General features: G+C 35.2%; 1 protein-coding gene and 1 long non-coding RNA gene across 3 annotated transcripts in view; one reads left to right on the top strand and one right to left on the bottom strand.

The window, feature by feature from the left end:
* LOC141514395 (uncharacterized) overlaps window positions 1–13,733 on the bottom strand; it is a 147,931-nt gene extending 134,198 nt beyond the window's left edge. For both annotated transcript variants that reach the window (XR_012476021.1, XR_012476020.1), the window contains exons 1-2: window positions 13,687–13,733; window positions 8,196–8,306 (exon numbers count right to left, since the gene is read on the bottom strand). This is a non-coding gene — a long non-coding RNA (uncharacterized LOC141514395). The remainder of the gene's footprint in view (window positions 1–8,195; window positions 8,307–13,686) is intronic.
* The window catches only part of FBXW10B (F-box and WD repeat domain containing 10B), a 144,674-nt gene that overhangs the window by 98,278 nt on the left and 22,304 nt on the right, over window positions 1–24,092 (top strand). The window contains exons 9-11 of the mRNA XM_074225191.1: window positions 7,772–7,920; window positions 10,379–10,521; window positions 22,834–22,992. Of these exons, the coding sequence (XP_074081292.1) occupies window positions 7,772–7,920; window positions 10,379–10,521; window positions 22,834–22,992 (451 nt within the window). The remainder of the gene's footprint in view (window positions 1–7,771; window positions 7,921–10,378; window positions 10,522–22,833; window positions 22,993–24,092) is intronic.

Genomic DNA, 24,092 nt, shown 5'->3' with positions numbered 1-24,092 from the left:
AAGATGGACTTTCAATGAACCAGGGGAATTTCAAATGGCCAGAACTGAACAGAAGGTTTGATCTTCAGATACAGGACTCGGGTGAAGCATAGAGATTGGAGGAGAAGGGGAAAATATGAGTGACTTAATGATGATGAACTGCATGTATTCCTGTATAGAAAAATGACACTCATATGAACCTTCTCAGCTAATAGAGCAGGTAGAGGGAGCTTTTCTAGTTGAAGCACAGGAGAAAGCTGAATTCGAAGATAAAATATGGTGTAAAAATGGAGTTAATAGGAAAAAAGGGAAATATAATGGGGGAAATCAAAAGGAGAGGGGGAATAGGCCAAGATATTTCATATAATAAGACTTTTCTTTATTATAATGAGCTATTGCAATGATATGGAAGGGGGAAGGCAAGGGGGAATGAGGGAACCTTTGCTCTCATCAGAGGTGGCTAGGAGAGGAAACAGCATATATACTCAGTAGGGTATAGGCATTCGGAGTAAGGAGAGGGGGCAACAGGGGGAAAGGGGGGTTGTGAGTGATGGAGGAGAGGATGGACCATGGGGGGAGAGTGTTCAGATATAACACATTTTCTTTTTTACATATTGCAAGGGGCTGGGATTGGATGGCCTGTCCAGGACCACAGGGCCAGGTAGATTCTGGGCCTAAGGGGTGGTATTGGGGCTCAGGGCTTCTTGGCCCCAGGACCAGGGATCTGTCTGCTGCGCCACTCAGTGACCCTACAGCAGAGTCAGAGTGAAAGGAGACAGAAAATATAGTACATGGTAGTGGAGAAATACCAAAGGAGGGAGTTACGATCAGCAATGGCAACGTTGGAAAATTATGGAGTAACTTTTGCCATGGACTAATCATAAAGAATGTGATCCATGCACAACAGAGTTATTGGTGGTAGAACAAAGACTGAAGCACATTTTTTAATATTATTATTTTTTGGGGGGGGTGCAGGGCAAATGGGACTGGGTGGCTTGCCTGGGGCCGCATAGCAGGGTGATCCTTGGGTGTCTGAGTTTTTTTGGTTTCTGCAGGGCAGTGGGGATCGGGTGGCTTGCATGTCACATGGCTGGGTGATTGTTGGGTGATTGTTGGGTGTACGGGGCCGGATGTGGGCTCGGGTGCTCGTGGTTCCAGGGCTGGTGCTCCGTTCATTTAGCCACCTGGCCATACCTACAATTATTACTATTATTTTTTTTAATTTTAATTTTTTTTCTCTCCCCTTTATTGCTGAAGCAAGTCTATATTTATGGGGGAGGGGTATCTTGTTTACTCTTAAACAAGAATATTTTACTAATGTAAAAATAACATTAATTGTACAAAATGAGAATAAATATTAAATTAAAAAATAAAGAAAATAAAAAAAGAGATATAGCTTGGGATTTTATAGCTTTTTAGGTTCATTTTAGAATATAGAAGAATCAGTGACATTTCATGGCAAAATGGAAATAAGGGAATTGGGCAAATCTTGGGGTTATAAGAGTTCCCAAAGTCAGTTGTTCCTGTACGAAATATATTTTTCTAAGGTTATTTTTATCAGCATTCCTTATATAGACAGGAAATCTCCAAGATGGTGCAAATCTCTTTTAAAATAGTATCATTATTCTTCATCCTATTATAAGAAAGGAAACTCAGTTTCCATTCCTATACCCCCGTATGTTCTTTTCTTTCCAGAATTCACCTTATCTAGGTAAAGTATGTTTCAGAACGAAGAGGACTCATGTCCATTCTCCTCCACATGTTCCAGTTCATCAACTTTCTCATCTCTCAACTTTCTCATCTCACCCTGCTCCAACTACTCACAACTGTGCTCATAACTTAGATGATGGCATCATCTTCAGACTATTCCATTCCCAAATTTCCTTCTTTGATTTAATTCCCTATCCTTCTATGCTACCTTTTGCCTTACTTATTTTAAAAATACTCTTATCCTTACCATGAGTTTTATATATCCTTAACCCTCCCTATTCTGCTTGAGCTAAATTTGAATCTGTAAGTGATGGCTACTACTGATTTACCCATCTCACTAAGTCTTCCCCTTCCCAAATTCCTTATTATTGTCTGGGGTACCACGATCTTCCCAGTCATCCAGGCTCACAATTTACATAGCACCCTCAACTTGTCACTCTTTTTCTCACTCCTCATATCCAACCTGTTGCCAAGACTTTTGAATTTGACTTTCATAATCTCTCGCATATATTTCCTTCTCTTCTCTGACACTGCCCCAACTCTGGTTCAGGCCTTCATCATTTTATACCTGAACTACTACAATAGCTTGAAAGTTTGGTCTACCTGCTACAAGTCTCAATCCATGCCAGTACATCTCTGCTCAGATGTCAGAATGATCTTTAAGTCACAGATCGGACAAAGGTCTGTCACCACTCTTCTAGTCAATAAATTCCTATGATTCCCTATCACTTCCAAGATTAAACAGATCTTCTCTTTGGTGTTCAAATATCTTTATAACTTGTTCACCACCACCACCTTTCCAGTCTTGTTATGCATTATTCTTTTCCTCCTCCTCTCCATTTGATCCAGTGATACTGGTCTCTTGGCTGTTCCACAAAACCAATAGTCCATTTCTGGAATGTGGTCATATTTACTGGCTATATCCTATGAATGGAATGTTCTCTCTTTTCATTTTCACCTACTGGCTTCCTTCAAGTCCAGCTAAAATTTGACATTTTAAAAAAAGCTTCAACAAGAAGCTTTTCCTGATCCCCTTTAATTGTAACAGCTTCTTTCTACTGATTGTTTCCAAGTTACCTGTTTGTAGGTTGTTTGTGCATAGTTACTTCCATTGTACCTTGTCTTCCTTTAAAGCAAGGACTGTCTTTTACCTTTCTTTGTACCCCAAGCTCTTAGCATAGTGCCCGGCACATAATAGGCACTATATAAATTATTACCAACTGACTGCTATTGTTGAGTAAATCTGGCTGAGGATAGGAACACTAAGCAGAGCAAATTATGTTAGCACAAGCCATGTTAGCAGTAGAAGCAACTACTCAACAAAGGTCAATTCATGAAGGGATTTTTGGGGATAGTTACCAAGACTGAAAGAATATGCCAAAGTCTACAACTGACAAATTACAATTACACATAGAACTAAGTCCAATCTTGGCATTGTCATTTCCTACAAATTCCCACAATTCTGAAATTTCCTTGTATTTTATCATTCTACTTCTCCAACTCTCAGTTTCAAATTTCTTCACTAGCTATTCTCTCCCTCCTCTAGCCATCTTGACTTAGAAGTGAACCATTTGTCCTCTTCTCTTACAAGTCCCTAGCCTGGAGTTTTCCCAACATCCACTTGCCTTTGCCCCTATTTGCAAAAGGCTCAGCAAAAGCTGGGGGTGGATCATTATTGGATCCATTACAAATTTATGTTACATATCTCACTGCAAAGTCAATCCATCTTAATTGATTCATTTAAATACATCACAATGGCATTTCCAAACATTTCTATTCTTTCTCACTCTCCACCTCCAGAGTTGCTAACAATCTTTTAATTGTCAAATCTAATGTCCTTTTCTAATAAAAATTCTCAAAAAAACTTTTCAATCTTCCTTCATACTCTTTTGTCTTTAGGTTTTCAGGATATTACTCTCTCAGTTCTCCTCTTACCTGTCTGACTTCTCCTTTTCAACCTTCTTTGTCAGAGCAATTCAAACAGTGCCCCCTAAGTATACATGCCCCACAGGGTTCTGTCCTATACCCTTTTCTCTTCTCCTTCCATTCTATTTCATCAACCCTCATGGATTCAACTATCATCTCTATGCTGCTGATTCTCAAATCTTCATTTCTCACTCTAACCTTTCAGCTCACTTTCAGTCTCATATTTCCAACTGTTTATTAGGTAACTTAAACTGAATATTCCCATAGAATCTATGACTATCTTTTCCCCCCAGAATTTTCCCCTCTTTCTAATTTCCTTATTATTGTTGAAGGTATCACCAGATCATTCAGGTTTGCCACCTAAGTATCATCCTCACTGTCTCATTCTCTTATCTAATTTATGCCAAGGCCTGACAATTTTGCATTTGTAATATCCCAGGTATGTATGTTTTGTATGTTCTTAGTATCTTCTCTCCTCTGTCACCATCAATACCCTTTTGAAGGCTCACATTAACTCACACTTGTACTAATTCAGTAGCCTGTTGGTTGGTCTCAATCAATCAATGAGCAAACAATGATGTGCCAGGCTCTGTACTAAGCACTGGGGATGCAAAAAAAGAGGCAAAACATTGTCTCCGTCCTCAAGGAGCTCAATCTAATGGAGAGACAATATGTAAACAAATATATACAGAGCAAGTTATATACTGGATAGATAGGAAATAATGGAGTTAAGAGGGTTGGGAAGGTATCTTGAAGAAGAATTTTAATTGGGACTTAAAGGAAGTCACAGAAGTCAAAAGTCTGAGTGAAAGAGGGAGAGTATTCCAGGCATGGGAGACAACCACAAACAATGCCTGGACCCAGAGGGTTTTATTTGTAAAACAGTATGGAGCCCACTGTCACTGGATTGAAGAGTGTGTGTCAGGAAGTAAGACATAAGAGGGAGCTAGCTAATGAAGGTCTTTGAATGTCAAGCAGAATGTTTTATATTTGCTCCTGGAGATAAGAGTCTGGCTTTAGGAAAATCACTTTAGAGACTGAATGAAAGATAAATTGGAGCAGGACAGGTGAGGCAGGCTGACCCACCAGCAAGCTGTTGCAGTAATCCAAATGTGAGGTGATGAAGGTCTACACTAGAGTGGTAGCAGAGTCAGAGGAGATATGTTGGCTTATTCAAGAGGTGTTGCAAGGGTGAAATCAACAGGTCTTAGCAATAGATTAGATATGAGGGGTGAGAGATAGTGAGGAATCCAAGATGAAATCCAGGTTATGAGACTGAGGGTCTAGGAGAATTTTGCAGGTGGGTGTGGGGGGAGGATTTAGGGAGTAAAAGAGTTCCGTTTTTGAAATATGAATTTAAGATGTCTGCTGGAAATTCAGTTTGAAATGTATGAAAAACAGTTGAAAGTGAGAGACAGGAGGTCAGCAGAGAGTTTGGGGCATAATAGGTAGAGTGAGCTGATAAAATCATCAAGTGAAGTAGTAAAGAGGACCCAGGTCTGGGACACTACAATTAGAGGGTGTGATTTGGAGGAGAATTGAGCAAAGGAGATAAGTTGCAGTTAAATGGAGGAGGAGAAGTAGGAGAGAGAGAAGAATACTGAAAACCAACTCAAAAGAGCGTCAAGGAGGAGAGAATGATCAGCAATATCAAATTCTGCAGAGACAAAGAAAAGGCCATTGGATGTGGCAATAAAGGATTATTAGTAATTTTGGAGGGGGAATTTTGATGGAATGATAAGATCAGAAGCCAGATTACAGAGAGCTAAAAAAGAGAATAAGAGGAGATAAAATAAAAACATCTATTGTAGACAGCCTCTTTGAGGAGGATAGCTACAAAAGGAAAAAGAGATATTAGACAAAAGTTAGCAGAAATAGAAGGGTTGAGTAGATATTTTTCCAGAATGGGGAGGCATGAGCATGTCTGTGGGCAATAGGAAATGAACCAGTAGACATGGCGAGATTGAAAGTGAAAGTGAAAGACTGTAGATGCTACAGGGGACAATGTATGGGAGGAGACAGGATAGAATAGAATCTCTTGAACTAGTAGAGGGGTTAGCTTAAGTAAGAAAGAGAAAGTGGCAGAAAGTATCAGAATAATAGGAGATGATAAAGAGAGGGAATTCACAGCAAATGGTTCTCAATATTTTCTGTAAAATATGACACGTTTCTCAGCTGAGAGAAGGGCGTGGATTGGAGGTGAAGTCACAGAAAATTTGGAGAGGAATGAAAAGGTCTGAAAGGGCTTCTGGGGTGAGATGATAAAGGAGGTATTGTAGGATTGCCCTAGTAGCAGTGGGGGTGCAGTCAAAGTTTACTTGCCACTTCTACTCAGTTGTCAAAATGATCTTAAAAGCACAGATCTGATTATGTTATTCCCCTCTTCAATTAACTTTATCAGTTTTCATCAGTCCTAGGATCAAATGCAAAAACCTCTATTTGTCCTTCATGCCTGAAGGCTGAAGTGAACTTGAAGAATGATGAGATTTGCAAAGACATGATAAAATCCCAAAGAGTGCAGCTAGGTTCTCTCACTCTCACATGTGGGCTGGATCCTTGTGTTCTTCATGTTTTATGCATAATTCCCATGGATGTTCATTCCCTGCTGATAGTGTATTTAGAAAAGAGTCTGACCTAGATTTATAGGGGGGAATGCTATGCTATGACACCAAATTCGTTTGCTTTGAATAAATTAGAGAAAAAAATAAACATGTTTGATGAAGATTATGAGCTATGGTTTTGAGTGGGTATTGTCCCAAAACTCTGAGGGATCATGGACGTAGCTAGTCTGGTTGCCTCACGTATTTGAGGGGAGTAGTCCTTGAGGTAGTACTCAAGAATTTCATTGTGCAGTTGAAAACATTTAAAAATATTTTTGGTTTACAAATAACAATAATAATAATAATAATAATAAATCACTTTAAAGTTTGCAAAAAACCTTATAAATATTTCATTTTATCCTCTTAACAACCATGGGATACAGATGCTTTTTTTCCCCATCATATACCTAGGGAAACTGAGGCAGACAGATTAAATGACTTGCTTAGGGTCACATATCTTGAAAGTATATGAGGTTAGATTTTACTTCAGATCTATCTTGACTCTTGGTTCATCATTCTATTTCATGAGGAACTTTGGTTGAAGGAAGAAGAGGGACTGAACTCAGTTCTGCTATAGTGTCAGGAATATCATCCTGACATCATGAGAATTTGAGCTTGATTTATAATGATGCTTCAACCTTGTCTGTTTTCAAGAATTACTGAGATAATTGTTATTTCAAAAACTAACTGAAAACATATTCCCTAAAATTTTAAAGGATTCCTACTCTCAATTGTGTAGTTATTCCTTTCAGCTACGCATGCCTTCTTATTTTATTATTCCAGGTTAGGTTCTCTTATAAATTCTTCATAGAGGGTGCTTATAGTAACCTGAATGCATTCTTATAGATTAGGGATTCTTAGCATGGGGTAAATGAAAGGGTTTATGGGTAGATTTCAAGGGATCCATGAACTTGGATGGGAAAAAGAATTACAGTTTTATTTCTGTGTAATTGGTTTCCTTTGTAAACTTATTTAAGTATTAAAGAATTTTAGCATCATTATAAAGAATTCACGGGCTTTACCAAACTTCCAAATGGGTTTGTGACACAAAAATGTTAAGAATTCCTGCCTCTAAATATTTTAAAATGTATCAATGCAGTATTCATGTCATCCGTATAAGATCCTGCACTTTGGCTACATGACTGGTCATCTTCTTTTGTGATTGTATATTTTCTAGATTATATATTTCATTCTACTTTTTACAGCTTTACATTATTGATAATATGTTGAATCTCAATGCAAAAAATATTCAATTCTTTAATATTTCCATAGAGGGCTATTTCAAAACCAAGTTTGCCCTTCAGGTTTGAGGAATTTGTTAAGAAAGATGAAAAAAAAGAGAACAAGACATGAGACTGGTTGTGATTTTAAAAGACCAAGGTTTTTCTTATGGATTTGAGCTAGTGAAACCAGCTAATTTCATAAAATTATCCATGGAACAGAGATGTCAAACACAGGGGATGACTGACCTATATATAACCAATAAAACTCACAAGTGCAGACCAGATAAAGAGAGCAAATTTGACTATGGTCCCCTTTTCCTCTTTTCTTTTCAGTGTGGGACATGGACACAGGGAGATGCTTAAAGACTTTTAAACATAAGGATTCTGTCATGACTGTCAAGATTAGCAGTACTCACATTGTTAGTGGCTGTGGACAAGGCCTGGTTAAAGTATGGCATTTAGCAACAGCGACACTGGTTAAGGTAATGTGTGCCCATCAGGGACAATGGGGGGGGGGGGAGTAGAGAGGATCTTGTTGAGGTTAAAGGGCCAAGGTAATCCAGGCTTTTTTTCTCGTTTCCTTCTCATATTCATCACAGAGCTCTATTTGCATAATACTAATTCCTTCTCTATATAGAGGAGCCATTCCCACAGGGTACAAGGGTGGACAAAATTAAACCCTGTGGCTCCCCCACTTATTATAAATCAAACAATAAAGTCCCAAAAGGCAGCCCAAAAGGATGGAAAGTAAACTTACCTCTCATTTGGATGGATGAGGTCATAGGAAAAAAGGGAAAATCATGGGCTAATTGCATTTATAAATGCAAAAACCTTCAGCTCCTGATCATTAAAATAGGCAGAACTCTCTCTGAGGATAGAGCAAAAGTCAAATGATTAGTGAGGAGAGGATATGGGGAGCTTTAAATTTAAAGGAATAAAAATGTAGTATTTACCAAAAATGAAGCTGAACAATATAATGACCAAGTTTGTCCTTGGAGAAAAAAAAAAGAAGAAAAGGCATATTTCTTCCATCTTTAGTGATGTGGTAATCCATGGTTGTGAAACATTATCATACAGGTGGAAATTTGTTAGTTTACTAAATTGCCCCCTCCCCAATTTCATTTTAATTCTTTGTTATAAAGAACCTACCTCTTGGTAGGTAAATAGGGGAATATATTTGGAAATGAAGGTGAATAAAATAAAAAGATCATTCTTTTTTAAATGTAGTGAAGGGGCAGTGGTGATCCTAGTCATCTATTGTCACTATAGTAGATGGGTGTTTATGGATTCCTCAAGAGGAGGGACTTCTTTTTGCCATTCTTTATTTTCCCAGCACTTAATACAGTGTCTGACATAGAGTCGGCCATTAATAAACTCTTGCTGACTGCACTTGATTTCATCATTGCAGATGTTTAGTCTTTTTATGCCTTAGCCTACTTTTTGACTCTTGACCTAAAATTTTTCCCTAAAATTCTTCATAGAGGATTTATTATTTAGTGTATAAGAGGCAATCCTCTTATTTTTTTCCAGTATCTTTGGAGTACTAGTGTTGGGGTTGTATTGAATCTCTTCTTTCTTCAACTCTCTAGGGTCAGCTGGAATAAAAGGAGGAGGAGCGAGAGGTTCTTGTGGCCAACACTTAAGTTTGTGAAAACTGATAGATGTAGTGACTATTTGGTAGAGGTTGCTTTATTGTTCCACATTAATAGTGAGTCTTTGATACTGGTCTTCTTAATACCATATTCTAATAAATTTAACATTTATAATTTGCTGTAATCAGATTGAACTTCCTTCTCTTGTATAGATCCAGGATTGTAAAAAATGAAAGGCCACAGAAAGTGTATTAGAAGGATCCATGGATGTGGCATAAGAAGACCTGGGTTTAAGTTCTGTTTTTTTAAGAAATGAACTTTATATGTAAAGTGGAGTTGAATTAAACCAAAGATTCTTAACCTAGAGTCCTAGGAACTTCTTTTCTTTTAACTTAAAAAAATAACTGAATTTAATAGAATTTATTTCCTTTGCATTTCTATATAGTGTATTCTATACATTTAAAAAAGAATCTGAGAAGGTACTCATAGGCCACAGGGGTACATGACACACAAAAAAGTTAAAAACTTCTTAAGTCTAAAGTATTTTTTAACTACCCCTAACTCTTACAACCATATAATTGTGTGATACCATTTTTACAATTAATATTGTGAACCATGGTATAGTGAAAAAGAGTACAGAACTTGAGCACTGGGTTCCAATCCTAGTTCCTCTTTTTGACAAGTCATTTCTTTTGTCTGAGTTGTTTAATATCATCTTCTGTCAAATAGGAGACTGGAAAAGATGTTCGCTAAAGGGTAGAAAGCTGACATTTTGGGATTCTATGACTGTCTGCTTCTTGGTTAAGTCCTATGTTTAAGGATTTGGTGTATACTCAAAGAATTGGTGATAATCCCTAGATGGCAATCAGCAGGCCTACCATGAATGAAATAGCAAGAGTTCTACTCTCTGATCATTCTACTTCAAGAAATGTGAAATAAGGATTATTGAAAAGGGAGCATGTAGCTGTCTGACAGAGTTTAAAATATTATGGCTAGGGTTATGAGCCCCAGTAAAGCAGTAATTATTAATTATGTTATATCTATAACATTTTGCAGGTTATAAATCATCTTCCTTAAAATTCTAGGAAATATATAAAAGCAAGCATTATTAACCCCATTTTCCAGATAAGAAAATTGAGGCCTTAAGAAAATTTTACCCAAGTTTATATAACTGAAAGAAAGGGGACTTCACCTCAGGTTTCCTTGCCCTGTGCTTATGGTAATCACAATGATTTTCATGAATTTTTTATTTGTGATACATTTAGTAGAACCGATATGGTCACGGCCCTTTGTAGGTTTGTAGTATGGTCAGAGACAAAACTAAAAAAAGTGAAATGTTTCATTATAGACTCTCAATGGCCATGAAGGACCAATTAAGTGCCTGTGTTTTGATGAGTGGCATCTCCTGACAGGAAGCAACGATGGTTTTGTTATGGGCTGGAGCATGGTGGGGAAATATGAGCGATGCCTCATTGCGTTCAAACATCCAAGGTAGGTAGCAGACTATAGTTCAAACTTTGTGAAGGAAGCCAGGATCTGAATGAAAGACCTTTTCCCAGAGCTTTTCCACATTATGGGGTCTGCTGAAAGTTCACCCTATCTGCACTGGACACTAAACAGTTTTTAGAAGTTTTAGTGTACTGTAGGCTCAATATGTGATACAAATGTGATATATACTCCATAAAAAGCTAATGTTATCTTGGGTTACATTAAAAGAGTCAAAGTGTCCCAGACTAGAGATATGATATTCCCACTGCTTTCTGCCCTGGTCAGATTGTATATGTAGCAATGTGTTTGGCTCTTGGTACTACTTTATGCCATATGAAGACTGGTTAAAGGTAATAAAAATGTTAATCTTAAGAAAGAGAAGACTGGCAGTGGGGAGGGAGAGGGAGAATAGCTATTTATGACCATTTAAATCATAGTTGTGCAACTAAGAGCAGTGGATGATGACTGGAGAAAGTCAGACTTAGACTTTGTGTAAAAAGAAATTCCCCCTAAGTCCAAAAGTGGAATGAAATGTCTTATGGAGCAGTAGGTTTGTTGAGAGTCAAAACCTTGTAAAACCAGCAGTACTATACTCTAAAGTGTCAGTGCAGTAGTTACAGCAAATCCAGTGCTGAGGCAGACAACCATTCAGCGTACCAACTCTACTGCAGAAGCCAGGTCAAAGAACTAAGGAAGAGAGGGAGTAGACAAGGAAACTAGCTGGGGTGGTGAGGAGCAGAGGAGTGAGGGAAACAGTATTAAATTGCCAGAATAAAGCATCCACCTAGAGTCAGTTCTGACCACTCAATGTGAATTGTCTCATGTGGAGGAGGCTGAGACACTGAGATCCATAGCCTAACAAAATCTCAAAAAGAAGGGAGTTAAATAGGGAGGGGCTGAAATTAACAAAGATTTCAGGAAGATAAAATTCAAAGACTTTGAAAATAAAGTAAATCATCAGGAAAAAGAGTAATAACATAAGGAAATAAGGGCTCCAAATCTAGTAAATTATTTTGGACATCTATAAATAAATAATTCAAAATAAAGAAAATATTTGATAAGAAAGAAGACCTAGAAAAATTTGAGGAGAGCAAGGAATTACATCACACTTTTCCTGAGTGATTCAAAAGAAAAATGAAAACTGAATTTATGACTTGAACAGCAAAAACAATGGGAAAAATAGAAAAATATGTTACAATGGCAAGGCTCTGTACCAAAATAATAAAAGACAAAATAATAGATTGAGAATTCAAAGATATTGAAAGAAAGTACAATCTAGAAGGGGAGCAAAAACAAAACCAATAAAAGAAAACATGCTTTTCAGGCAAGTAAAGCATTCTGATTTAAAAGATAGAATGCATAGAGATAACAGAGGATCAAAGGTCTCCTGGAAGAATAAAACAGGACAAAAATCTTAACACTATAATGAAAGCAATAATAAATGAGAACTTCCCAGAATGTCTAAATATAGAAAATGAAATTACATTTGAAAGAATTCATAAATCATCTGCAGAAAAAAGAAAACCCATAAGCTGCAAGACAAGTAGTGATTAAATTAGCAATTAAATTCATAAACAAGTTCTGTAAACAAACAGGAGGAAAGAGCTTCAACATGAAGGACAAAACCTTTAGATAAAACAAAACTATTCTTCACCCACTAGAAAACATAGGAGAAAAATGGAAATGTGCTGAAAGACAACGGAGCTCAGGATCCTGCTCAGGGTGACCTACTCTTCAAATATGAGCTTAATTATATATAAAAAGATTAATATTCAACAATAAGAAATTTTGAAAGAGATTATTTGCTTCTCAAATACCCTAAACAATAAAAATGCAGGACTGAATAAATGTAGCAGAGAGAGCAACAGCACTAGAGTAAAACAGGGAGACCACTAAGAAACTTCTTTCTAAATGTACATGAGACAGAAATGAAGGGGGAAATGTGGTAGAGGTATCAGTGAAAGAATGGATGAGATATTATGGGATAGAATGTGAAAGTGGGGTCAAGGAGCAGGGAGATAGAGAGGATATGTGATGTGCCAGAGTCAAATCAAAGACTGGCAATGAAGGGAAAGTGACTACTATAAGCAGAAAGAGAATAACTTCAGGAAGAATTGAGGAAAGGAAAAGATTAAAGAAGAGGAAGGAAGCCTTACTTTGGTGATAGGAAAGGGTTCTTCTGATGAATGCTTCTATGGGTATAGAGAAATGGTCCATAAAGGTAGATGAGGATTTTATGTTGGTTGAGGCCTAGAGGATTTAAGGCTTGAAAAGTCTACTTTGGGAGGATGGGGAGTTAGAACTCCTGAGGACAATTGACACCTGAAGGGGAAGGAGAGCATAAACCTTTGGAGAAGATTTTGAGGCAAGTGTGGAGGAAAAAGTGTAACCAGAGGAAGTTTATAGATCAGTAATAGGCTAAAAAAAATCAGGGACATTGATGGTGGAGGTTCAATATTCTCATCAACATCTTCAATAACTGACATTGTTCTGGAAGTAAGACACAAGGGAAAAGGAAAATTCACGTGGCAATTCATACAAGGTAGTGGCAGAAAACACCTAAAGAGAAAAGCCTAGAATAGATATTTTAGAAGCATTGATAGCATGAAGAATTCAGAGAAAAGAGAGTGACCAGATAATAACAGTTAACCCAAATTGAGGGTCTAGAGAAATTAGAAGTAGAGGAGATAGAAGAAAGAAAATGAGGTGGGGGGAAACTTTTTTGGAAAGGGGTTTTTAAAACGAAATTTAGAAAACTAATGAATGGGGCTAGTTGAAAATGAGAAGAGGAAGGAAGAATCTACTTGACTGAGAGGGGAAAAAGAGGGGAAAGAATTATATAGTCAGATAAAGGCAGGAGAGAAAAAAAATTAATCAAACCTCCCAAGTTTACAAAAAGAAGAAAAGATTAGGAATAAAGGGGAAAGAATCAGAGGGACTGGACTCTTAAAAAAAGTTGAAGTAAATAATTGAAGGAAGAAAAGGGGGGAATATCAATATTAGAAGCAGATCTTATCTCTTAAATATAAATGGATTGAATAATCCAGTGATATAAAAAGTGACAGATTGTATAAGAAAACAAAGTCCTACAATTTGTTGCTTATATTAAACACATTAAAAGAAAAGAATACACAAAATATAACTAAGTGGATGTAGAAAGAAATTTACCATGCATTAAGTGAATCCAAATAGGTGGGAGTTGTCATCATGCTATCTGAAAAAACAGAAACAAATATTAAAAATATAAAAAGTGATAAATTATATTTTGCTGAATAAAAACATGGGCAATACAGCTATATCAGCAATAAATATATACACTCCAAGTACCTTAGCATTCAAATTCGTAAAAAAAAATATTATCAGTTTCAAGAAGATATAGACAGTAATACAGTAGTGATAGGAGACTTAAATATCCTTTTATAGTTTTGGATAAATCTAACAGAAAGATTAACAAAAGATAAAATATAGAACTAAATAAATTGCTGGAGAGATCTGAGTTAAAAGACATATGATATCTTCTAAATGAAAAAGCAAAAGGATAAATGCACAAATATGTATGGATGTGTTTATCCATATTCATATATACTCCTTAGAACTTTTTAAAAAATAGACCAAGTAGGGTACAGAGATATTGCAAGCAAATATTAAAAAGCAACAATCACTAATGTATCCTTTACAGACCATAATTCAATAAAAATAAAAATTGGTTTGGGGTCACAAAGAAAACTACAGACTCAAAGGGAGACTTAAGAAAACTTAAAATGAAAGAGTCAAAGAACAAGTCATAGAAACTAACTTTATAAAAAAAAGATAATAATCCAAAATTTCTTGTATGTAGCTAAATCACTCCTCAGAAAGAAAATATAACCTTAAATACATACTTAATAAAGTAGAGATTATTAGTGAACTGAATGTGTAATTTAAAAAAATAGAAAATTAACAAAACAAATAAGCACAAAATAGGAGATATTAAAATTTAGGGGGTAATTGATAAATCAGAAATAAAAACTCCTATAGAAATGATAACTAAAACTAAAAGCTTATCCTCCTAATGATGAAAAGAAGGGACAAAGGGGGAATAGCACTTTTAATCCTCAAAATATAAGTCATCAAAACCATCTAGTATTGGTTAAAGAATAAATAAATCAATGGAATGGATTAGACAAAGAAGATTCTGCACCAATATAATTCAATAACCTAAAAACCCCACAAATTACCTAGGGAAAAACTCTATTTTTTCAAACTCTTGGGAAAAATGGAAAACTTAGACTGTATAACACATTTCACAATTACTTTAATATTAAAGATCAGTTCAAAATAATTAGAAGAAAAACAGATCATCTACCTTTCACTGGTACTGGTAGATTATGTTTTCTTAAGAACTAGAGGCAATTGTAGCTAATTTTGATGACTTAAGATTGAAATGCTTCATCAAAGACAATAATAAAAAAACTTAAGGGAAAAAATTCCTTGTAAACTAGAATTGGGCAAGGGAAAGTTAATGACATTCTAAGAAAACAAGAAATCATAAAACAAAATCAAAAGAATGAAAAAATGGAAGAGAAAATGAAACTGATCTGGAGAACAGATCAAGAACAAATTATATAAAAACAGTGGACTATTGGGGCAGCTAGGTGGCGCAAGCATCAGCCCTGGAGTCAGAACGACCTGATCTCAAATCCAGTCTCAGACACTGAATAATTGCCTAGCTGTGTGACCTTGGGCAAGTCACTTAACCCCATTGCCTTGCCAAAAAAAAAGAATAGTGGACTATCTAAGAATTGTGATAAAAAGAATATTGATACAATATTACAAGAAATGATTGAGGAAAATTGCCCTGAAGTTATAGAACAAGAAGGCAAAGTAGAAATAGGAAAAAAAAATCCTCTAATAACTACCTGAAAGAGATCCCAGGAAGAAAACCTATAGGAATATCATAGTCAAGTGTGAAAACTCCCAGGTTAAGGAGAAAATATTGGAAGTACCAAGAAAAGAACAATTTAAATATCATGGAGCTACAATAATGATTACACAAGACCTAGTAGTTACTATGTTGAAAGTTTATGGATCTTGGAATACTATAGACTCAAAGCAAAAGAGTTATAACCAAGTTACCCAGCAGAGTTAAACATAACCCTGAATGGGGGAAAAATGGAAAAAAATTAACAAACTTTAAAGACTTTCTAGGATTTTTATGACAAAAACCCTCAAACTTAAGAGAAATTTTGATATAAAACATCCAGAAAAAATATAAACTAAACATTTACACACATATACATATATTTAGAAGGACATAAAAATTCTCTAAATTCAGAAACAAGTGGGCAAGGAGATAGGGTGAAGGGAGAGGACTCTTAAAAAAAGGCACTCTTGAGAGGGCTGGTTAGGTAATGGAATAGGAGGACAAAGTAGAGAGTAGAAGTAAAGGAGAGGAGAAAGAAGGGATAGGATAAATAAAGTGAGAAGGATAAGAGGAAACAGTAGTGGGATTCATCCAGTTCACATTGGTTTGGCCGAATTGAATCCTAATTTTATGTTGTTTGGTAAACAGATTGTTAAAATGGCACTTGTAATCAGGGTTCTCTCTAAGATAAGCGTCTGGGCAGTTGCCCTATGTAAAAATCACAAATTTACATTCCTTTCTCCTTTTTAACCTTCATCTGTGCAACTATGTTTTCTAAGTGCCCTAGTAATGCTCAGTCTGTCCATAGGTGAAAAAAGATTTGATGAAACTATGCTTGTAATATTTATTTATTCATTTCTTAAAACTCCTTATACCTTTGATGAAATACCACATTTAATTCCCTCATTTCAGTAAACAGAAATATAATGTAAGGAGAAAAAATTGCCAAACAACCAGGGGGACAAACTGTCATTTGTTTTCACTTTATATTACACCCAAAATCCCCCCAAGAAATTATGAGTGCATTGGTGTTCCCTGAATGGTGAATCCAATAGGAAGCTGGGATGCAATAAACCAATAGAAATACAGATTTCAAGAGTTATTTTATCTCCCATATTGGAAGCCATGGAAGTAGAAGGAAAAAAAAGGATAGTTCTACATATGTTCCAACATTAACTGCTGTGGTCATATGACTGCTTTCAATCCATAAAGACACAATTACTTACTATAATATAATGATCTAGTTTTGTGTACCTCTTTCATTTTTCTTATTTTAGTAGTAAATGATTGAAATATTAAACTACCATTTGGTATATCTTTTTGTATACTTAAAATGGTCATTAGGGCAGAGAATCAGTTGTTAATTTATTTGAATCCTGGGGAGGAAGGATAGTGGACATGGGTCAGTTGGTCCTGAGAGATAAGTGAGAATAGGCAATGATCTCCATTGTCCTCAATCCGGAATGATGGGTGGTGCTATAAGGTGTCCAGTGAGGTAACTCCACTGTTCCTGGAGAAGCCTTGGAAAGAGTTCTCTTTTCCTTTTGAGGAGCAGATCCACCCTGGAATGGCTTTCCCCCAGCCCCATCCTGAGATAGGGGCCTGTGCCTTGGAAAGCATCTCAGTTCCTGTGAGATTAAGCTCTAGGGAGTGTACTAGCAGAGCAGTATAGTCCTATGAAGGGCAAATTGACATTGTCCTAATGTCAAAGTTATTGGTAATTATAATATACTGATGAGCTCACAATTAAAAAATGGAAGATTCGAGAGGAAAGAATTTGCTAAATATTAGACCATCAAGAAACAGGATAGGATGTACCTGGTAGTCTCATTCTGTCTCCAGATGAAATCAATTCCAGAGCAAGAAACTCCTAGAGCAACTAGACCATCTCCAATAGTCCTGTTTCCTATCAATCAGGCCAAGGGGTAGATAGATTCTGATAAACGCAAAAGAGAAAGATGCCTTGCAGAGCAAACATAAACAAAACTGTGCAATCATTTGATTGCTTGGTGTGGTCCTTTTCTGTACCGAAGGACTAATTGTAGAGGAAAAAAGGAAGCAGAAAAATATACAAGTAACTGTAGCTTAGAATGTGAAAGGGATGAATTTACCCATAAAATGGAAATGTATAGCAGATTAAAAGTTTGAATTCAACAATATGTGGCTTTCAGAAAACATTACAAAAATGAGAAATCCATACAAATATAAAGGGCAAGAGTTGAATTTAGTATGTTAAAAAAAGCAAGAATCATAATCCTGATATTATACAAAGTTAAAGTTAAAATAGATTTAATCAAATAAGTGAAAAAGAGAAACTACACTATATAAGAGAAATATCATTCAATATTGTTTTAAACCATTTAAAATACCTAAATAGTATAAAATATCTGAGTATATACCTGCTAAAATAGATGCAGGAATGATATGACATAAACATAAAACACTTTGGACTCAGATCTAAATAATTGAAGCAATATTTCTTGTTCATGAGTAGGTAAAGTCAGTATAACTTTAAAAATGTCAATTTTACTTATCTATTTTTTTCAATGTCACTCCAATTAAATTATTATAAAATTATTTTACCAAGTTAGAAAAATAATAAAAAGCAAGGGATTTCAAATAAACCAAGGGGAAAAACATGTAAAAAAAAGATTCAGCAGCATAACACCTTAAAAATATTATAAGATTTTATTTTATTTATTTATTTATTATAAGAAATTTATTTACTATAAGAAAAATGAAAGAGGTACACAAAACTATAAGGTGTTGAAATGTAAAAAGAATAATTTCAAATATTTTGAATTAAAGTTTATTTGTGTATATAAAAACTATATAGTCAAGAACAGAAGGAATGCAGAAAACTGGGGGGGAACTTACAGGTAATCTCAGATAGGATGTGATTGGGTTGGAATATTTCTATGATGTGGGAAATGATGAGCTAGTTGATTTAGAAAAATATGAAAAGACTTGGATTTATGAAGATGCTATTCATCTTCAGAGAAACAAATGATAGAAGGAAATAAGCATAGTACGGTCTTATACCTATGTGTATGAGTATATGTGAACGTTGATAAATTTTAACATTTTTCTATACATGTATGTATATATAGAGAGATTAATATTGTATATAATATCTATCTATCTATTTATCTATCTATCTAATCTATCTATCTTTGCTTAGGGCAGCTAGGTGTAACAGAGACAGAGCACTAGCCTTGGACTCAGGAGGATGGAGGGTTGAATTCAGTTTCAAACACTTGCCTCTTACTAGCTGTGTGACCTTGGGCAAGTCACTTAACTTGCATCCAGGGCCATCTCCAGTCATCCTGATTCATATCTGGTCACTGGATCCAGATGACTGGAGGAGAAAGTAAGGCTGGTGACTTAGAACAGCATTCCCTCACTCAGATCCTTCATGTGCTTGTCATAGCATCATCTCCCTAATGTGGTCTTCTTCAAAAATGAAGAACAAACATTATTATCCATGCTTAATTGTAGCCTTCCTTAGGCTGTTGGGGTGAGGGGGAGAAGGAAAAATAAAGTATAAAGTACACAATAGAGAACAAAAGAAAACCAATAAAGAAGTAAGGAAAAGTTGGCCAGTTTTAAAAACCAATGTGTAATATTATAAAAATTTTCTTGAAATGGAAATTTATTTCTTATGGTCTGCTATGGGTTTTTTCTTTTCTCATTCTGCATTTAAGTTTAAAATAAAATAAAATAAAATTTACCAAAAAAAGGATCAAATAACTAAACTGAATAGATGTGAGGAGCCAGATTTTATACATAGTACATGTTTTCAGACTTTTTCAATGTATCAATTGTGTTTCCTTTTTTATTCCTCTCTTAAAATAATATTTGACATATGGAAGAGCTCTCTGGGGACAGAAAATGAAAGGGAGATACTTAAGATAACCATGGTGCTGTAAGAAATATAAAATATCAATAAAACTCATTTTTTAAAAAATCCTAACAGAGGAGATTAGGATTTACCTAATATAAAACAGGAAGACCACAGAAATTTTGGAATCTTTTAAAGTCAGGGTCACTGGCATTCTCTAAAGAATTCTTGTTCTGGTTCATAGTGAAACTCTGATCCTTGTGTCTTAATTTCTCAAAACGTTGACATGATCCTTTTTGGATAGCTTCACCAACTCCAAAGCTCTCAGATTTGTTGTCTGTATTACATGGACATCCAATCTAGAATGTTTGTCTATGTCCCTCACTTGTGTGATACAAACATTTTCATATTATCATCCTCACCATCACCATTAAAACCTCAATTAATTATCCACTGTAATTATAATGAGAGCAGGTAGACAATAGCAGAAAAAAGAAAATGCTGACCAGGGTGATAGACACTAGTGAACTTGTGCACATTGTGAAACCACCATGGTAGTTGTAAAAGTATGGCAGGAACTCTGAACTGCTGGCCAAGTGAGTTCTGAAAATATCACTGAATGGATTAGCCCCTTCCTCTCTGTAATAAAAATATTTCTATGACTCACTACATCAAAAACAATTTGATTCCAAGGCCTACATTAGATGAAATCGAAGAGCTATTAAAACAAAAAAGAGGGAAATTAGAAATACATGATAATATTTATAGGTCTTTTTTATAGTCTCAGCTTGAAACATCAGTGTATTATTGACCAATGTACAGTAATTATAAAAATGATTTGATACCTAAGCTCAAATGAAATTGAGGCTACTAAAATCTAAAAAGTGAAAAGTTAAAGACTCTAAAATCATTGAAAATTCTCAAAAATACAAACAGTAGAAATTATACTAAAAACAAAACAAATTACAAAAACAGGCATAATTTTAAAAAATTTTGAAAAGCTCTTTTTGAGTTTGACTCTGTGAATTCAAGTAGGAAAACAATTATTTTAAAGCAGAGTAATTTTTTTAAAAATTGGAAAAAATGAAAAATATTCTGTGACAGTATTTGGCAGAAAGCATAAAAACATTTTAGTCCTTGTACCCAGCAAGTGGACATTGCCATGTTAAAAATCACAGAAGAAAAGGAAATTCTCTAAAGATAGATATCTAATATGAACATGTCAGAAACAACTTGGAAGAGCTGTTGAAGAAAGTTTCAGAGAGGCAGATGAAAATTAGATTAATGACGATTTGGTACATATAGTTGAAAACTTGACTCTCAACTAAAAGCAACAAAAATAAATATGTGGGGAAATATCTAGAAATCAAAAGCATATCAGAAATTCTAGATTTCCTTAATTAACATTTGAAAATAAATATTAAAAACAAATTTAAAAAGTAGTTAGAGCAGCATAAATAACAAAATAAGCAATTCAAATCAATATAATTTACTACAGAATCTTGGGAAGTAAAGAATTCAGGAGTGAAAATGAATCCCCAATGAAAAAGGGTATAGATGATTTTTTGGTGAAGTCCCAAAAAGTCCAATACAAGGAAAATGTAAATTTTATCAAATAAGAAACAAAAAACTTGTGCATCTTTAATATTATGAATGATATAACAGTTCCAATAAGTTATCAAATGAAAGTTATGTGGCCAAATAAGATTATTAATTATTGACTCAAGTGTTTCACATTGGAATATTAATTACTGGCAGATCACTTTGCTATATTCTTTTTTTTTTTTTTTAGCTTTTGCAAGGCAAATGGGGTTAAGTGGCTTGCCCAAGGCCACACAGCTAGGTAATTATTAAGTGTCTGAGGTCACATTTGAACTCAGGTACTCCTGACTCCAGGGCTGGTGCTCTATCCACTGCACCACCTAGCTGCCCTTACTTTGCTATATTCTTAAAAGAGAAGTCAGTAACCCATCAAATACAGCACTTATTTATGTGCTCTATATAAAGTAGTCACAACTTGTATCATCAAAAGTATCTATAAACATGTAGAAGAAAATAATAACAGGGACTGAGGAGTAAAGAGAATTGGCTCAAAAGTCCCAGAAATATAAGAAGCAACTTGTTTTTGTTAAGTAATTATTAAGCAAGTTGCTAAAAATGCCTTAATATTTATATTATCTTTGTTGATTATGGCAAAACATTTGACACAGTTCTATGTTAACAGTTTAAACATGTACTTCAGATATAAAAAATAGATTCAAGAATAGTGAGACTGTTAGGGATATTTAATATCCACATGGAAACTACTTCACATTAAAACAAAACATGCCAACAACACAAAAATTCCAAAAGTAATCCAAATGAAATATGACATTCTTAAGAGAGGTACTTAATCTTAATGCTAAATCAATTAAAATCCCTCTTAAAATATCTTAAGTTTGACTTTCAAATTAAAGAGGGTATTGAACCAAATATATCACGTGAAGACATCAAGCCATATGTCTTCATGAAAAAAAAGATATTAAAAACAGCTTTTCATCTCAAAGAATTTTACTCCTGTGAAGTCATTTTCATGTGTTAAGTCTAAGTTCTTTGGTGTTTTGTTCAGTAATTTCAGTTGTGTCCAACTTTTTGTGACCTCATTTGGAGTTTTCTTGCAAACCTAGTGCATGGCATGCTATTTCCTTCTCCATCTCACTTTACAGATGAGCAAACTGAGGCACATAGTGTTAAGTGATGAGCCCAGGGCCACATAGCTTGTGAGTTAGACCAGATGAGTCTTCCTAACTCCAGGTCTGGCTCTCTATCTACTGTACCACTCAATTGCTCTTGGCACATATTAAGAATGATTTTTTGATTGATTGATTTGGGAGATGTTGAAACTGAAATCCAGAGAGACAGAATGATTTGTCCAAGGTTATAGTCAATAAGCAGAAGAACCAGGATTGGATATAAAACCAGATCTCCTGATTCCAAGTCCAAAATTGGACAAGTTACAGGAGGACTTGCTCTTAACCTTAAGAAATTTTCAGAAGCAAAAGCAACAACTTCTCAATGTGGTTCCTTTGTTTTTCCTTATTGTGATCCAAAAAACTCTTGCATATACCTGTCTTAGGTTTATTCAACTAATGGCCTCCTCCCTTCCAGGCTAAGAATTCTTTCTTTAAACCTATTTGACCTTGTATATTGGTGTAGGGATAAAGTTAAATTTCCTAACCTCTCCACATACTCCTTTTATTCTCTTTCCAACCAATAGGGTTTGTAGAGAGAAAGAAGTCAGTGCTTCTCATTGCTATATATAATCTATGTCTTAGTTGGGGCACTAGGTGCCTAATTTCCTGAAGGAATAGTTGGCACCAGCAAACCTTTATCTTTTCTGTTGCCACATTAATCAACCCAAAGCACATCTAGACACTTACCTTCATTGTAAGAGGTAAAAGAAAGGAAAGGAGGTAAAAGGAAAGGAAAAGAGGGAGGAAATAATTTCTTTACATTCCTTATTTTAAAATATTTTATATACAGCTGTCTTCCTAGAGAATGGATTATCCTCATTGTTTTATTTAATTTTTAGGGAGGTGCTCTGCGTGGCCTTTCTCTATCTCCGGGTAATCAGTGGCTGTGCTGATGGGAATATTCGCATATATAATTTCTTGAATGGGTCCTGTCTGAGGGTGATTAAAGCCAATAGCAAAGGTGACCCAGTGCTGTCCTTCTTTACTGAGGACAACAGGTGGGTGGTAGGTAAGCAATTCTATTTTGGATGATTCTATTCATCTCTTTTCAGACTTTTCACAGCACTTTTTTCTGGATCTCTCCTTTGCACTAATTATATTTTTCCAAATATTAGTTATTTATTTACATTTTTATCCCCCATTAGATTGTAAGCTCCATGAGAGCAGAGAATATGTCTTGTTTCATCTTTGTATTCCCTCAGAGTCTAGCACAATAATTTGGACACATTATCAAATATTAATGAAATCTGGGAAACTTTCCTTCAATTTGCTAATAAGGGGATTGATGAAAGTGATACTGCAGTGGTAGAATTAATGAAAATTGGCAACTAAATGGATATAGGGAGTGACAAAGAAGGAAGAACTAAAGAGACTTCTGGAGGATCAAACATAGATATTAAGGGGCAATGTTATTAATTTAAAAAAGATCTTTGAAAGGAAAGGTAAGTTTGGATGGGGTAGAAGGCTGATAAGTTAAAGTTTGAGGTTCTGACAGTATATTCTATTGTAGATGTCCATCAGGCAATACTAGCTGTGAGACTAAATTTTTGGGGAGACTGGAGCTCTCTATATAAATTGGGGGAGGAATGTGGGTAGAAGTAATCCCTTGAGGGAATAGCTGAGCTCACCAAAAGAGAGTTTAGAGGGAAGAAAACAATGACCCAGGATAGACTCTTTAGAGTTATTCACATTTAGAGGGTGAGCTGGAAAACAGATTAGGATTAGAATTATTCTATTTGGACCTAAAGTATAAAACTAGGAGCAATGGGTAGAAACTGGGTAGAAGTACATATTGACCTGAAGTACATAAAAAGCTTTCCAACAATTATTTTTCCCAGAATGGAATGGGCAGCCGTGGGAAAAAGTGGGCTTCACTTCATTTGAGGTCTCCAAGCAAGGTTGGATAGCCATTGTTCTTTTTCTTTTTTTTACCAAGTATGATTTTGGTTTATTTTATATTATTACAATAATTTTGTTATAAGAGTAAACATAACCCCCCTCTCCCACAAGAAGATGAGAAACCTCAAGAATAGTGAGAGAAAAAAACATGTACTTCAGTCTATGTTCAGATTCCAATGATAGCCATTTTTCTGGCATG

This window comes from Macrotis lagotis, chromosome 2 (genome assembly GCF_037893015.1).
Source record: "Macrotis lagotis isolate mMagLag1 chromosome 2, bilby.v1.9.chrom.fasta, whole genome shotgun sequence".
In the NCBI taxonomy this organism is placed as follows: domain Eukaryota; kingdom Metazoa; phylum Chordata; class Mammalia; order Peramelemorphia; family Peramelidae; genus Macrotis; species Macrotis lagotis.
This window is presented reverse-complemented; position numbering and strand designations above follow the sequence as displayed.